General features: G+C 40.4%; 1 protein-coding gene across 2 annotated transcripts in view; it reads right to left on the bottom strand.

Moving 5' to 3' along the window:
- Positions 1–6,014, bottom strand: part of NGR-A27 (neuropeptide receptor A27) — a 66,695-nt gene extending 60,681 nt beyond the window's left edge. For both annotated transcript variants that reach the window (XM_089739505.1, XM_028179810.2), the window contains exon 1: positions 5,638–6,014. In XM_089739505.1, coding sequence (XP_089595631.1) covers positions 5,638–5,932 — 295 coding nt within the window. In that variant the 5' untranslated portion in view covers positions 5,933–6,014. The remainder of the gene's footprint in view (positions 1–5,637) is intronic.
- Positions 6,015–18,503: the final 12,489 nt, after the last annotated feature.

Here is an 18,503-nt window from a genome sequence, read left to right as displayed (position 1 = left end):
GCCATGTGATTAAGACTTAGTCTTTGTAGTAGGGGAGCCCACGATCCTAAATGGGGTTTACTCGAGCGTCATAGAGACCTATTGAGATGCAAAGCTTAGATGATAAGAAGAAAAAAATGTTATATAATGTATACGTTTTCATTGGTGGGGGGAGTGGCTATAGATTATCAAAAATGTAAAAAAATACTGTTGCATGGACATAATCGAGCGCGTCAAGTATTGATAGCATCAATGTCCTACGTATTTTTAATAATGTATGTATGTTGATCTGACTGTTTGCATGTTGGGGGTGGTCGTAGGTAAGGGTTGAAAATGAAAAAAAAATTGTGTATTGAGGTACCAGAATCCGCATTGTATAATCTATAAGTCCCGGTAACCACTTAACACCGCATGGGCCGTGCAAAGGATCATCTGGCTCAACTATTTTACGCGTAAACTATTCTAGGAAAAGTACCATTTCAGCTATTAGGTAGATTGAAAAGGTCCTATTTACATAGGTCCAATGTAATTTAATAACCATAAAATTAGATGATTACAGTGTCTGCGGTTTGAGGTTCGAAGACCGGTGTGACCCAATTTGCTTATGGTTTCTATGAAATACGCTTTTGAAAAAGCTAGATTCACATGCGACCGAATTATATTAAATGACATTTCATTAACAATGTCAACACGCAGCCGACAGAGTACAGAGCTAAACATCATTTTAGGAAAAACATTGCCCAAACTGCTAAATTTTAATTAGAAGTGAAAATCAGCTTTATTTTATTTATATACTAGCGACCCGCCCTCGCTTCGCTTAGGAAACTGTAATTTATTATTGATAGCAGTATTTGTCAACTATTTAATGGATGTTATTATATATATAAACCTTCCTCTTTAATCACTCTATCTATTAAAGAAACTGCATCAAAATCCGTTGCGTAGTTTTAAAGATTTAAGCATACATAGGGACAGACAGATATAAGGACAGAGAAAGCGACTTTGTTTTATACTATGTAGTGATTAATAATTTCAATTATATATAAATAATCTATACTAATATTATAAAGAGGAAAGATTTGTTTGTTTGTTTGTTTCGAATAGGCTCCGAAACTACTGGACCGATTTGAAAAATTCTTTTTCCATTAGAAGCCGACGTTGTCCCTGATGAACATAGGCTACTTTTTAAATTTTTTTTAAATTTTTTTTTTGTTTCATGTGTGTTTTAGTGTTTCCGAAGCGAAGCGAGGGCGGGTCGCTAGTTTATCATATTTATATTAATTTAATTTTGTATGACGTCAAAGTAAAGAAGAGGATATAAGTTTTGTACCAAATAAATCTTCAGCAAAATTTGTTACAAATTTATTCATTCCCCTAGCTGAGCTTCAGCGTAAAAATGACGGTGACAGTAAAAACTTAGCCAAGCCAAGAGAGTAAATCTTAATAAACATTTCGGCTTCAGCGGGTATCAAAACTTAAAAAATGACCCATAAACTTATAATTACCTTACTGGTGATAGGACCTCTTGTGAGTCCGCACGGGTAGGTATCACCGCTCCGCCTATTTCTACCGTGAAGCAGTAATGAGAACGGTTGTTAATTTATGAAAATGTAGGATATGTAAGAACGGAACGTATGAAAAGAGTGTGGAACGGAGCGTTAAGAAGTTAGTGAGAGAAAACGGCAAGAAAGGGAAAAGAGAAAGACGGAGAAAAGGAAGATGGCGATGACGGTTAAATGAGCAAAGAGTAAAAAAGGTGTCAATTATTTTTTAATTAATACAATAAAGAAAATTTTGGAAAAGAAACGTAAAAGTGCAAAAGTTGAATAATTTTATTTTATGCGCCACGATTTCAATTCTACAATTTTATTATAATCAAAACGTTTATATCGTAAACGGATTTGTATTAACGAGTTACAAGGGATTATTAGTTCGGTGCCGCGTTCTAGCTCAATTAAAAGCGAGTTTCTCCGAGTGTTAAGAGTCAACAGTGCTTCGATTTGAATCCACATGAATGACTTTTTATGTTGGTCTAGACCAGGCCTGGGTAAATGGCGGCCCGCAGCCGTAGAATTTAGTCTGGCCCGTGAAGCATTGTATATCTGTATTATTATTAAAAACACAAATATGAGTTTTTGTCTAACATAAATTGGTGCATTAGATAAAATATTAAGCAATACTGATACACGTTATCAGGGCCGGTGGGAGCCAAAATTTTCTCCCGGACAACCGCTCTTTTCAGCGCCTCCTATTCTATAACATAATTATGATAACTGAACAATTACAGTATGTATAATAGTCGCACAATATAAAATTAGAAAAAAAACTGTTTGGTCCGAGGTCAAATTTTCATCTGCAATGTGGCCCGACTATCAAAATATTTTCCCACCCCTGGTCTAGACGGAGCCTCTATGTAGACGAAGATTCCATTACACACGAATAAAAAATAAATTATAATTTCCCTCCTACTGGACTTCGTGAAAGAAGTCCAAAAGACTGTGTGGTATTAATGAACGTCGCCTGATAGAAGTTATCATCATTAACACTTTGACTGCTGGGCAATTTTTAAGGGAGTTTCAGTCAGTGCGTATGAGGACTTTTCGAGGCAAGATTGGACTTCCTTACAGTGAGTCTGAAACTGCATAGGCTTCAGAAAGGACCGTTATTCGATATACCCATTCCCATAGAAATGTGGACATAGTTGTCTCCCGCATCGAGCGAAAGAACGCGTCGCACTAGTGGACAGTCGCGCTTGGGATTTTTTAAACATCAAAACGCAGTCAACGTGTTAACACGCCTTACCAACTTGGGACGATTGTATCTTTGTTTGTAATGTAATCTAATCTTTAAGCGCCGTTTTCACAGACTTGAAGACGTCCGATTAACTTCAAATCTCGATCGTGGTAAAACACAGATACATAGGAGAGACTGCGCAACGTAATCACAAACCGGTGCGCGTACCATCTTCATCTTAAATCATTTGTTAAATATGATTTCGTTCAACATATTGTTACGCGCTGGGGTTCGAGATAAATGAAAAAAATCTACCGAAGTACAACTTAGCACTTAGAACACTTAAAACACTTCACAAACACTTTAAAATTCTCAATTCGCTTCTTCCGCTTCAGGTGATCCGTTTACTGCTTCGCTTCGAGTAGTTCCTATTACTAACTGCGTGCCATCTCTGCAATGCTTTTATAGTCGAGACGAAATCCCTAGAATCGTCGAGAATATTCCACAAAAGTCGAGTATTATGTGTTTCCGCTATCTGACAATAGGTGGTATTGTACTCCTCGAGCGTTCTAGATGCTACTAGATCCTTCGATATTCGTTCGACTATTCGGCGATAGATGGCATTACTCTTACCGACGTAACAATATTTTTACTGGTGGTAGGACCTCTTGTGAGTCCGCACGGGTAGGTACCACCACCCTGCCTATTTCTGCCGTGAAGCAGTAATGCGTTTCGGTTTGAAGGGTGGGGCAGCCGTTGTGACTATACTGAGACCTTAGAACTATATCTCAAGGTGTGTGGCGCATTTACGTTGTAGATGTCTATGGGCTCCAGTAACCACTTAACACCAGGTGGGCTGTGAGCTCGTCCGCACATCTAAGCAATAAAAAAAAATAAAAAAAAAATTAACAAATTATTAATTAATATTTATGTGACTTTGCATTTTCCTGCTTAAAACAAATAAAAATTAAGCAACGTTCTCGCTTAACAGACGCACATAAATTGAATTCCTTAAGGCAATTTCCAAATACCAACCTGATTTTACAAACTAGGGTAAGATACTCAGACGTAATGCTCACACTAAAAAGTAGTTACTTAGATTAAACTTCAGTCTTATGTTAATCTTTTTAATAAAATAAAATATACTGTGATACTTATTTGTATATTAAACTGTATTCTTTCATTAAATTTCAAGAAATGTCATTGGTAGATCGCACCGGGCTTCGTCAGTAAACAGCAGATCTTGGTTCTAATCAAGTTGGTCACCCCTGCTATATATAATATCATCATCAGACATAGGCCTCTCCCAATCCACACTATATATATTAATTAATACTGTCTGTTCTGTTACTAAGCGTAAGCGCGTGGATTGCCTTAACTTTGCCTTCTTTTGTTTTTAGTGTAGAAATTCGAAATTAGAAATAGATTCATTCTCAGTATCTTCGGATTCGTCTTTCCCAGAGTCAACTAGATATTCCGGTGCCTTAATAAGAAGATAGTAGAGAGAAATCGACATAATTACTGCAGTACGCGTGTAGGGCGTAGGTTACCTAAATAGCGGTCAATGTGTTAATACAGTAATTTTATTACTTTGGCACAATTCCTGACCAAAATCACAATTTTTTATTTTTATTTATTTCTCAGATGGTTGGACGAGCTCACAGTCTACCTGGTGTTAAGTGGTTACTGGAGCCCATAGACATTTACAACGCAAATGCGCCACCCACCTTGAGATATAAATTCTAACGTTTCAGTATAGTTACAACGGCTGCCCCACCCTTCAAGCCGAAACGCATCACTGCTTCACGGCAGAAATAGACGGGGTGGTGGTACCTACCCGTGCGGACCCACAAGAGGTCGTACCACCAGTAAGAAACTAATCGAAACTACGCAAACCAAATTACGCAAATTATAATTTGGCGGGTTTGATTTTTATTACATTACCTAAATGGCGGTCAATGTGTTAATACAATAATTTTATTACTTTGGCATAATATCCTAACCAAAATCACTAAGATAAAAGAAGGATTATTTTAAAAAGTTGGCAATAAGTGGCATCCTCCGTTCACTGATATTGATAGTGCCAGAAATACAGATCACTTGCTTTCTAACACTGTCGCACGTAAACACATATAAACTTCAGATTTATTTAGAAAAGTTTCGTCCTGCGTTGGGATAGGACTTTGGGAAAGTCGCGCGTCTACAAGTAAACTTTCCTGTTAGCCGCCCTTCGATATCTATACTTCTATACTAATATTATAAAGCTGAAGAGTTTGTTTGTTTCAACGCGCTAATCTCAGGAAGTACTGGTCCGATTTGAAAATTTCTTTCAGTGTTAGATAGCCCATTTATCGAGAAAGGCTATTGGCTAAATAACATCACGCTAAGACCAATGCAGGCGGAACACCAATAAATAATGCTTCAAAATCGGAGTTTTTTTTTACCTTTTGAGAGCTTCCATTTCGTGCGCTGCGGAAACGGTTAAAGTTTCGCTAAAGTAATGTATGAGAGAATTATTCTCCTTTAAAAGATCTAAAAAAAATTATTGACAGCAAATGTCTAAATATTAAGGTTGGCTCACTATAACGTTTTTTTATGTTAAACAAATTTGTTCAAAAATAAAGCATTATTTGTGAACTATTCCACGCGGACGAAGTCGCGGGCAAAAGCTAGTTTTACTATATATCTTTAGGATTTTCCGGTTTGAAGGGTGGAGCAGCCGATAAGACTTGTATCGGACTTGGATTAGTGAGGGAAAAGCTGATTTTTACATCGCGTTTCTCTTAGTATTGTCGAGTCTGTAACTATTAGCTCTACACGCCGTGATCAATAAGAATGGCGAAATTTGAATTCGATACTCATTTCATTTGCTAGTAATATTAAAAAATACCTTCCTAGGAAGATAGGTACCCAAAATTAACTTACCAAATAATAGAAGCAACAAGTCACTGAGCGCCAGACTGAAAAGATAATAATTGGTGGCAGTATGCATCGTGGGGTGTCGTACTATGACCACACAGACGGTCAGATTTCCCACCACTCCCGTTACGAATATAACCAGGAGCAGTACCGATATGGGCACGATTTTCTGCAGGGGAAGCCTTCGTGGTCCCATCATCACCCACAGCATCGCGTCTTCGGTGCAGTCGAAGTGTGAGATATTCGTGCAGCGCGATATTAGTTCAGACACAGTTTCATTTTCTCGTGTGAATTCGACCATTTTTATAATAAAAAGTCCGGATTTTTGTATTATTATATTACATTGATTTGTCGATCTCGATACGGTTTCAAAAAAAAACACTTTACACTCAATTTACGTACTTAAACAAATAAGTTTAAAACTTAATTTCACATGAAAGTAAAATTTTGATATTTTAATTTAAATTGCACTCTTTTTACATTTTAAATACTTTATAAAACAAACGTCGTGAAAATGAAACACTATGTATAAAAATTATTTAAATCGAACCACAAGTCTTTAATATTTATTTTTGATAACTTTTTTTAAATTAAAATATGCTAGTAAAATAAAATACATATTACTTTTCTTTATTTAAACTGAGACTTAGTCGTAGCATCACGGAATTGGGAAATTACAATGTACGTAGCTTCGTAGCGCGGAGCAGACGACGGGTCTACGTGCGTAGCTCGCGGAGACCGAACGCTGACTGCTGACTTAAATTTAAATACTGTTGAATGTAGCACTCGGTTACAAAACCCGTTTTTATCCGATTTTTAGTGCATTTTACACTGATGTCAGCGTTCGATATTGCCAATAATATTGACACAATTACTTATGGTCGTTTTTTTTTGTTTTTTATTGCCTAGATGGGTGGACGAGCTCACAGCCCACCTGGTGTTATGTGGTTATTAGAACCCATAGACATCTACAACGTAAATGCGCAACCCACCTTGAAATATAAGTTCTAAGGTCTCAGTATAGTTACAACGGCTGCCTCACCCTTCAAACCGAAACGCATTACTGCTTCACGGCAGAAATAGGCGGGGTGGTGGTACCTACCCGTGCGGACTCACAAGAGGTCTAATTGTTTACGGTCATGATAGGGGGTGAGGTAGAAATCTTCAGCAGTATCTTGCCATCAAAAGCGGTGTTAGCGCATTCTTCTCGGGACCAGGTTAGCCGTCTTCATTACCACTGCCACAGTACGCCGCCAGGTCTACTTGGTCCGGCCTGCTCCTACTCGCTCTGGAAGATTCACTTTAAATTAAGTAGAGTAATTGTGCAGTAACTAGTCGTAATATTAACGGCTCTAAGAACTTATGTTTTTTTTATTGACCTTGTAGGCAAACGAGCATACGGCCCACCTGATGGTGAGTGGTTACCGTCGCTCATGGGCTTCAGCAATGCCAAGGGCAGAGCCAAGCCGCTGCCTACCGCTTAATACTCTCCACAAGCCTCGTTTGAAGAAGGACATGTCACAGCGCTCGGGAAACACCGTGGAGGGGAGCTCATTCCATAGCCGGATGATGCGAGGCAAAAAAGACCTCTGGAAACGCACTGTGGATGAACGCAGTGGCTCCAGGTAGTATGGATGAACTCTACTCCGGTGAATAGCGGTGCGATGGTAAAAACGAGATGATAGTATCATCTCGAATAATTCTTCAGAGCGCTTATGTTATGTTGAGCCGTCGTTTCTCTCTGCAGTGAACTCCGTAAACCGGTTATCAACAGTTAGACCGTCCATTCATCCATCCCACGTAATTAAAAATTAAAATAATTCAGTTCTATCGCAAAAACAGCAAAAAAGGGACAAATTTAAGAGAATATTATTATTCATTTGAAATTTTTTTTTGTAATAAATTAAAAACCTTTTCAAACATTTATAATCCTTATTACCATTGAATTTTCATTTAGAAAATTTATACATCGATGTTCAATAAAACGTGAAACCAATTAAATTGATCAAAGCAACACAATTAATGTGTGTCTTTCACCAAAACAGTACGGCGCGGATGTAAAAACAATTCGTCCAGGGTAATTGTAGCATTTGTATCTTATTGTTCCTGTCAAATACGTACATCATTATATTATACGTACATAATATTTACATTAAGTATTTAACGACAAAATTTATCTTAAAACACTTTATTCTTGTAATTTTGGGTGGGGCAGCCGTACACTGAGACCTTAGAACTTATATCTCAAGGTGCGTGGCGCATTTACGTTGTAGATGTATATGGGTTTCAGTAACCACTTATCACCAGGTGGGCTGTGAGCTCGTCCACTCATCTAAGCCATAAAAAAAAACGTATATGAGAGAACCATTTTGATACATAAAAGATCAAAAAATAGTTTTTGACAAATGTTTTCGTGACTTCGAACCGGTTTTTATTGTTGTCTACGTAACAGTGCAACAATAACTTGCTTTCCGTCTGGTCGTGTCGTAAAATCTTAATAAAACCTGCTAAATTAGGCGTTTTGAGTTTTTTTTTTATAACTCTTGTAGGGACGGGAGGGCGACCCGACGAGCCCAACTCTACGAAGTTTTTCTGTTTTTCCTTCACTTTCTTCTTATTTGAGTATGGCGTGCATTATCGAACACACAGCAAATAGTCACAATGGACATCGAAATATCTAAGGACTCAGAAACAATGCTGACTGTACCAATTCGCTTAGTGGACATTACTGAGTCGTATTATATTACAAGCGGTTTGTTAAATAGAAGGGCTATTGACATAAAAAGTTCAGAAGGTTTAACGGGGAATTCACAATAGTCAAGCTCTCAAATTAATATATGCTGGTACGTGACCTATCTCCAGCAACTAGGTCATTGTCTTTTTTTATTGCTTAGATGGGTGGACAAGTTCACAGCCCACCTGGTGTTAAGTGGTTACTGGAGCCCAGAGACATCTACGACGTAAATGCGCCACCCACCTTGAGATATAAGTTCTAAGGTCTCAAGTATAGTTAGAACGGCTGCCCCACCCTTTAAACCAAAACGCATCACTGCTTCACGGCAGAAATAGGCAGGGTCGTAATTACGCAAATTACGATTTTGCGGGTTTGATTTTTATTGCACGATGTTATTCTTTCACCGTGGAAGTCAATCGTGAACATTTGTTGAGTACGTATTTCATTAGAAAAATTGGTACCCGCCAGCGAGATTCGAACACCGGTGCATCGCTCGATACGGATGCACCGGACGTCTTATCCTTTAGGCCACAACGCCTTTTAAACTTTTCTTGTTTGTATGTGATGAAATCTTTGAATGTCATTTACATATATTTCAATATCAAATTGTAAATTTGCACACACATCATCGGACCGATGAAAATATAATAATTTTAAAAATTTTGATCTAATATCCCGACGGGATCAATAGGAAAGACGCGAAGTTAGTTGTTAGTTTGGTTAGCTATTCAAACTACATATATCGTTATTTAGATCAGAGATATTGTGGCGGGTAACCATCACAGAACACAAGATATTTGACAGATGATTGAATATCGCTTATGACATTTTCGTAAACCAACAAAGAACCTGTCATCAAACATTCTTAGCTCCTCGCTTAATTCTTAGTGGCTATCTGTGACCTTGCTCGTTCATGAAGCACGCTATAGAAAGCAGAGTATTATATACACTTGACATTGGCGAAATCTAAAAGGAAACGCCATAAGCCTAAGAGGTAGATATATATGACATTTTCAAGATAAGCTTGCGTACATACAAGTTCCGAACAACAACATTCGGACTGACGGTATACCAAACAATTACATACGCTCCGTGGAAAATCTACCCTTTGTCGTATACTTACAACATGTTGTGTTTCTTAATAGTAAATTATTATTGGCTGTTGTAAAAATTCGGGAGGTATTATCCAACAAGATATTTGACAGATTCCTGAATCTCGCTAACGACAATTTCAATATAAGGTTGCACGAATACAAGTTTCAAACATCAATATTCTGACCGCGTAGGGCTACCCAGATATCTTACCCGCTGGGCGGAAGATCCTGCCGAAGCGGCTTCCTTACCGAATGTTGGAATACGCAAGTCCCAAGAATCTGATGTTTGAAGTAAAGTTAAGCAGTTACTTAGCTAAGTTCCGGGGGGTAAGTAGATTAGATAGTCTTGTTTGCGTTAAGGCGGAGCCTCCAATCAGTATCCTTGTAATTGATATCGGCATTCAAAGCCCTTTTTTGTCTTACCTATGCTGATAGCCTTGAGAGGCTATGTCAACTTACCTTAGCGTGTGTAGGTGAACTCACGGGGCTCAAACCGGAGAGTTGCTAACACTGACCCTAGTGAGAGCAGTGCTTCGCAGAATCTACCACCGGATCGGCACGCGACCCACTGAGAAGATCCGGCGAGAAATTCAGTGGGCTGTGTCTGTGGGTTAATTCGCTCGTCGAGCCCTTCGTCGCAAGCGACGAGTTCGACGAGGACGGTGACCGGTGCTTGTAATGCCTAAAAGCACCGTTAATGGATCAGGAGGATCAGTGATGACGTGAAAATTGGACTGTGTATGTAGTTTTATTTTCGGTACTTTTGTTTTTTGCTTAGATTGGTGGACGAGCTCACAGCCCACCTGGTGTTAAGTGGTTACTGGGGCCCATAGACATCTACAACGTAAATGCGCCACCCACCTTAAGATATAAGCTCTAAGGTCTCCAGTATAGTTACAACGGCTGCCCCACCCTTCAAGCCGAAACGCATTACTGCTTCACGGCTGAAATAGGCAGGGCGGTGGTACCTACCCGTGCGGAAAAACAATAATATTGTCTGTATAACGCGTCTTAGTCATTCACGTCAAATGTAATCCGTTTTATCTACGTGAACATAAAAAGTACACTCGACGAATCCTGGGTAAAGACGAATTAGATTACCTTGTTGCTTAATTTGATTCTCTATGAATAGCCTCCTGTAACTTCTGTGCGGCATGATTACTTGTAAACTGACTGAATGAGCTAATCCCTACATTTATTTGTAGGGATTAGCTCATTTTTGGCGTCACGACGAAAATGTATAGTAATGTAAAGTTCAAAAGAAAGAATTATTAATTTTAAATTTTGCTTGCTAATTAATCCTGCGTTTTTTTTATTACTATTTTTATTATCTTACTAGCTGACACGGCAGACTTCGTAGTGCCTCAATCGATAAATAAAAGACTTCAACTTTGGTATAAAATAAACTTAAAACAAACAAAAGGAATCCGTCCGACGGGGGACACATGAAAGTGAAAACAAAATTGTTATTTTTATTTAATTCCGAGCATTTTCATATTTATCTAACTTGTAAACCTTCTCTGGACTTCCACAAATAATTCAAGACCAAAATTAGCCAAAAAAGTCCAGCCGTTCTCGAGTTTTAGCGAGACTAACGAACAGTAATTCATTTTTATATACTTATATATAGATTAGAAGGCAGCTACCTCTTCTGCTAACGCTATTCGGTGACTGACCCTTCAAAATATGAGCATTGACATTGTCAACAAGTCATTGTATTTGTAATGATGCGTTTGAAGAAAAACCCGAGTGTACGTTTTATGTAACCAGAGCTTCGCGAGTTCAAATCGTTTATAAAACACAGAGACGAATCAAGGGTCACAATATAATATATTTTTTACTGCTTCGGTAGGTTGACACAGCCCACCTGGTGTTAAGATAATGTTTTGTGGTTGCTTGCTTTTGTGGGGTACGGTAGTAAAACGCTACGACCATATCGGCGTTCAAATCTCGCAGGCATGTACCGAATCTTCCAATGAAATACTTAACGCGTCTCTGAAGCGACCCTAATGATGAATGAATAACATTGTGTATTAAAAATGGTAGTGCAATGTAGAAAAGAGGAAGAGGTCAACAGAAGAAGATATAGATGGAGTGTGCGAATGACGATATGAGAGAAAGAGGAGTGAGTTTGACGGCTGATAGAAGAGAATGGTAGAGAAAAATTAGCTGTGCCGACCCCACCTAGTGAGATAAGGTGGAGACACTATACAGATGTAACTATACTTGAGACCTTAGAACTTATATCTCAAGGTGGGTGGCGCATTTACGTTGTATACGTCTATGGGCTTCAGTAACCACTTAACACCAGGAGGTATGTGAGCCCGTCCACCCATCTAAGCAATAAACAAAAAAGAAGAAAGAAGATTGCGTATTAAATATCGAAACACGAAGCATTTTAAAAGTTTCGTATCTACTGGTAGGCTGTGTTTTGCCACGGAACAAACATTCCTTAAAGTTAGACGATTACTATAAAACTAAAACATAACACCATACTCACAGATTCTATTTTAGACTCCATCTCTGTACCAGTAATGAATATAAAGACTTAATGAACGCCAGCAAGACAACATTCAGAGGATCCCGGTCGTTAGTTGTTGAAGGTGTTTATTTCTGTTCTATTTGACACTTTATTTCAGAATAAAATGAGAACGTGTAATGACTGAGGACTACAAAAGACTTTCGTAATTATTTCCGAGATGTGAACTCAACTTAGAAATGGTGTACGCTTTTCAAGAAACAAATTTAGGTATTCGGAAAAAGGAAGCCTTTAATATAATCGCTTCAGCTAATTAAGGTGATAAAACTATTAACTTTAGTAAAATTATTGTCAAAGGCCGTCGTGATGTGTGCAAATTTTCAAGAACATCGTACATTTTGCCGTGTGTGCCACCCAGCCTAACCACGGACTTATTGCCAATAAAAAATAAAAAAAATAAAATTTCAAAGATCAAAAAGATTAAAAAAGCTTTTAATCTTAAATGATGTACAAAACATCCAATCATGCACCCCGATTTAATGGAACAGTAAGCTCCTAGAAAAATCGATTGGAAAATCGTTTCGTACGAAGCTCCGGGCGGTGTTCTGCGGTCCCTTTGCTGTGGTACGCGGAGCTTTCGATTTAAGCTCTGTCTCTACAAACGAACTGAATTTGATGACCGCCGATTTTAAGCCTCGTAAATCACGCAAAAGCTTTTTAATTGGTCCATCTTATTGAATTTGTTGTTTGTGAAGAGAGAGAGAGGAAACTCTCTTGAATTTGTGATTTAATTAAACAGTTCATTTCTGTCATAGTTTTTAGTATCATAGATAGGCGAATGGTTGCCGGAGCCTGAGATATTGTTTTTTATAGTGAAACTTTTATTACATCGTCTCAAACTTTTTTGTCGGTGTGTTGCATGTCGCGTGACGGTCGACCGTGGAGTAGGGATAAAGTGAAAGGCGCTCGTCAGAGCAGCCAAGGCCAATATGGCGGCGCCTATAGTTCGCAGCAGCTGACCATGTAGTGTATAGACTATTACTCATTGTTTATCAGAGTTAAATGTCTATAATGTGAAAAAAAGTATCACTTTTAGCGTGGTTTCATAAAACCACACAATCCTTTCTTTTTTTTGCCCTTTTAGGCAGATGAGCCCACCTGATGGTGAGTGGTGAGTAAGTGAGCGAGTGACATGATTTCTAAATCTCCGTACAGCGGCTTCACAGCATAAATGAGCAGTTGTAGTACCTACCCGTGCGGACTCACAAGAGACCCTACCACCAGCTTACTAGCAAATCATAATTTTGTGGGTTTGTTTTTTTATGAGACGATGCTATTCTTTCACCGCGGAAGTAATTCCTGAGCAAATGTGAAGTTCGTATTTCAGTGGTAAAATCACTTCGCTTGATACTCATACACCGGGCATTTTATCCTTTAGGCCACGACGATTTCATCAATGAGTCAATGGATTCCTATCACCATATAACACTAGATACGCCAAGAGCTCGTTCACAAATCTAAGACAGAGACCCAATCAATGGCATGTGGATACTGTACTTCATGGACATCAACGATGCCATTGTTCGAACTTCTTCTTTGTCTCCTCCTTATCCCACTAGGTGGGGTCGGCATACTGAATTTTTCTATTCCATTCTCTTCTATCAGCCGTTATCTCAACACACAGTCCTCTCTCTCTCTCTCTCATATTCACACACTCCATCCATGTCCTCTTCGGTGAAGATCTTCCCCCTCTATTAGGGGAATACTATACACCATTGTTAAAGAACCGTGGTCATTATCTATAGAGACACCTCACAAGCCAATTAATGACATCGTCATTAATGAAATGTAATATGACTAATACTACACATATCCAATTTGCACGATATTAAATTATCTGACCCTAATATTATGAAGTTATAAGTCGCGATGCAACTAGGAAAATCAATTCAATTATGAAGGCATTAAGGCTAAATTTTGCTGCTTTCAAAACTGCGTCAAGCGATGTTGTAGAACACGTTCCTATATTGAATCTGCACAAGTTGTTGCCAATAACCTAGGTATGTGTTTGTATTTACCGCCCATAGAAACAGCATGAAGCCGTCACCCACCTCAACTAACAAGTCAACAACTTTACTTCTATGAGATCTGGAAACAATTACATACCAGGTTTCCCGGGATCACGTCTGCGGAATACAAAGAAAAAAACAACAAAATTAAGCAGTTTCCATAATTTATACTATACTTAACATGTTTATATAAACTGGTGATCCCCGCAGTAGTCGAAATTCGACTATAAATAATTGAAATTAAAAGCTTAAACATTATTACGCTTCTATAGTATAATTACAGATATTAATATATTCTATATAATACAGATTTCACCAAGATTAAACTATAGATAAATAATATTAAAGACAAACAATATTAATCTATTCTCAATTTGATCACAGACTTTAAAGATTAACAAAAGTTTCACGATTGACAATCCACAAAGAATATATTTATACATATGTGTTGTGTCAAATACATGGTAGTGTGTGTAATGTTTTCTTTAATGATATAAATGTATCTTTTATGCATTATTTTAAAAAAAATAGCATTGTGCACTTCTTCTCTATATTTTTTATAAGTTTGGATTTCCACTATTAGACTCATCCAATAACAGTACGAAACATCATCGCGTTCACATGCGTATGCAGTATAAAGGAGAGCCAAGAAACAGCTAAAGATTTAGAAATAAATCCAATCAACTCAACGGCTGTGGAAGAAATTAAATAAACTAAAATATTCGCGAAATAAACAAAAGTCTACTAAGTCCAAGGGTTCTCTTGGTGGGATGGATGTAATGTGCTCTGCGTCAACCCTGTCCCGCCGTTTCAATAGCCCCGACTGGGCTCCGGCCCGGTCCGAGGTAGGGCGCCGGTTGTGAGCGGCAGGAGTTTTTAGTGAGGTTCAACTCCCACATACCCCACCTGCCGCGCAGGTGGGGATCCGGCGATTTTCTCCTGTGGAAAAAAAGAAAAAAGTCCAAGGGTTCCACGTGGAAGTCCCAGGTGCGTACGTGCGTTTACCTATTTTTATAATCCTAAACGTATAATATCACGGGCCTAGGATACCTTGCTGAACAAATTTCATACCCACCCCCAGTCGGACATCGATTGGTTTATCAATACTTGACGCGTGTACCACTAAATTAACAAGATATTCTAACTTTACCGTCCTAGAAAGAAAACTTTCACCCACATTTTCTGAATTACTAATTCCACGCGTCTGAAACTGAAGGGCACGTCTATTACTGAATTAACGCAGGATGGAGCCATAAAAATACGTAAACGCTCATAGACCTCATAAAGCCTAACAAAATACCGCATTAACCATTTCTCTAGAATCTTGGCATGTCGAACTTTGAAAGGCTTACCATACCTGATATAGGATTATCCTCGTAGTGAATGGGCTCTCCAACCGACCCTCACACGATCGTATTGAAATCAAATGCCGATATAAAAGGGTTGCAGGGTTAAATAACTGATTCGGAGAGGTTGTTAGGCGCCGCGCATTTCGTGCTGCAATCCATCAGCCAAAGGATCTAACAGTACCCAACAATAAATATTGCACACCGACCTTTTAAAAGATATAATCGGCTAATTTCGGCTAAGTTTAAGGTTATCTTTTTTCCTACCTATCCTAGTAACCTCGAGGGGTTATTCTAGATTCGTCGAGCTTGTAGGTGACCTCACGGGGCTCAAACCTGACGACGTTGCTAACACGAACCCTAACAAGAGCCAAAAGACGTCTACTGTTTACCATTTGGTCTGCAGGATCGGGTATGTAGTTTCCGGCGGCCACGATGAGAGGATTCTCGTGTCGTGCCGCGCTGTAGTGGGGCTAACATTATCACTGGCACACGAAACACTGACCATCCACGGCTCGGACCGCAAACCTGTTTTTTTTATGATTGAAGGATTACTGGTGGCCCGAAGCACCTTCCAGTTTCACCAGGACAGGTGGGCGAGCAAAGCCTCAGCCAGGAGGTGTGGGATTAGCTAACAGCTGCCCGAGTGCCTCCAAAGGAGACCTACTGCTTCGCGAATGGGACCACAAGCTACCGTGGTTGAATAGCGATTGACATATGTCATGTAGATAGTGGGTGACAAATATAACGCCGTAATTTATGTGTATTATCTATTTACTGATGATAACGGCCGTCTGGTGTACTGGTAAGTGACATGGTCACTACAGAAGGGGGTCGCGGGTTCGAATCCCGCCAAGGGAAGATATTTGTATGATAAATATAAAATGTATTTTCCAGGGTTATGGATGTATATTACATATATGTATGTGTATAATAAAAATCTTTCATTTAGTTCCATTATCTGGTACCTGTAACACAAGTTCTTTACGAACTTATCACGGGACCAGTTAACGTGGCGTTATTGTTAGTAAATATTCATTTTATTCATTATTCATTCACTGGTGATAGGTCCTCTTGGGAGTCCGCACGGGTAGGTACCACCGCCCCGCTTATTTCTGCCGTGAAGCAGTAATGCGTTTCGGTTTGAAGGGTGAGGCAGCCGTTGTAACTATACTGAGACCTTAGAACTTATATCTCAAGGTGGGAGGCGCATTTACGTTGTAGATGTCTATGAGCTCGTCCACCCATTTAAGCAAAAAAATATATTGCCGTGTTGACCTAAAGATTGTCAGCTTAAGCTTTGATAGCAAAAAGATCCTCAAACAGCCCTATTCTTTCTATATTTATGCCGCTATCACAAAGTGTTTATTTCAATTCCATTCGAAATTTTGTTTCAATACAAAAATCAATTGTACATCATAAAATACACAGTTCCAAACGTAAAAGCATTCCGATAGAGGCACCCGTCACGTGCGGACGTGCTCATCGTCCACTCGATCGCCCGGTCTTTGTTCGCCCGGCTTTTGTTAGCCCGGCCATTGTTCGCGCGGCCTGTGTTTGTGATACATCTGCCGGCCAAGTGTGTTTCCTGGAAGCTTTTATTTGTTTTGTTTTAGTTATTTTTGTGTTCGTGGAACATTTGCCGACAAAGTGTTTTCCTGCAAGTATTTATTTGTTTTGCTTCTTTTTGTAATTTCTGTTTTGTTGTGCTTTTTCTTTGTCCTGTAGTAATCGCGCCGCATTGCCACCTGTGTTCAATAGAACCGCTCAGGTCCGATAAGTTGGGGCCTCGCCGCAAGGCGAGTGTTTTCAAGACCCGGGGCCGCCCCACCTGGGTACTCAGCGATCATGGACGCTGTATTCGTGGAATTCCTCCGACTTCGTCACCCACAGCTCGCCTCAGAGTTTCTGGCTTTCAAGGCCAATCACACTGCGAGCTCTCTCGAAGACTCCGCCGTGCTCGCTGCTCCTGCGTCGCCTGTACCTGCGTGCAAAGCGTCTACATCGAGCACCGCAGCCTCCGTCGCGCCCTCCAAAACTCCTGCTTGTAGGTCACCTGCGCCCGCCTCCTCGTCCTCCGACTCTGACTCGGAGATGGAGGTCGACCTCGCCCCCGCCTCATCGACGGATGGATTCACCCTGGTACAAAAGGGTAAGAAGCGTGCCGCGGAGTCTCGAGCTCTCGCGGCCGCTAAAATTAGCAAAGCCGCGAACGCGTCGCGCCCCCGCCCTCAGACTCCCGTTGCGCCTCCAGCCCGTGCCACTCCGTCGCCGCGACCGGTGGCGCAATCTAAAACTCAGACCCCTCCCCCGGTTATCCTTCAAGAGAAGGCAGCTTGGGACCGAGTTTCCCTGGCCCTTAAGGCCAAAAATATTAATTTTGCCAGCGCCCGTAATCTCGCCAACGGGATTCAAATAAAAGTAACGACACCCGACGACCATAGGGCCCTCTCAAGTTACCTCCGAAAGGAGCGTATAAGTTTCCACACTTATACGCTCCAGGAGGAGCGCGAACTCCGCGTTGTCATACGTGGAATCCCGAAGGAGCTAGATGCCGATCTCGTCAAGGCAGATCTGATAGAACAAGGCCTACCAGTAAATTCCGTGCACCGCATGCACACCGGCCGCGGTAGGGAGCCATACAATATGGTTTTAGTCGCCCTCCAGCCTACCCCCGAGGGTAAGCAAATTTTTAACATTCGAACCGTCTGTAGGCTCTCCGGTATTGCCGTCGAAGTCCCCCATAAAAAAGGCACTCCTAGTCAGTGCCATAACTGCCAACTGTACGGGCACTCTTCCCGTAACTGTCACGCGCGCCCCCGATGTGTTAAGTGTTTGGGCGATCACGCCACGGCCCTCTGCGCTCGCGACCAAAAAACCGCGACGGAACCGCCTAGCTGTGTCCTGTGCCGAACACAAGGTCACCCCGCGAACTACCGTGGATGCCCCCGAGCTCCAAAAATAAATCGCCGCGTCGCCCGTCAAAACCGCCTCCGAGCTTCCGGCCCAGACATCAAAGCCACGGTACCCTCTGTGCCGAAGGCTAAGCCTGCTTTCGTGCCGGCGTCGGTGCCCAGCGTCTCGGCTTGGGCTAAACCGTTGCCGTACACGAACACGGCTACAACTCTCTCCCCCGCGACTCGTCCCACC

Source organism: Bombyx mandarina, chromosome A1 (assembly GCF_030267445.1).
Source record: "Bombyx mandarina strain Sakado chromosome A1, ASM3026744v2".
In the NCBI taxonomy this organism is placed as follows: domain Eukaryota; kingdom Metazoa; phylum Arthropoda; class Insecta; order Lepidoptera; family Bombycidae; genus Bombyx; species Bombyx mandarina.
The sequence above is the reverse complement of the archived record's forward strand: the minus strand, read 5'-3'. Positions and strand labels throughout refer to the sequence as shown.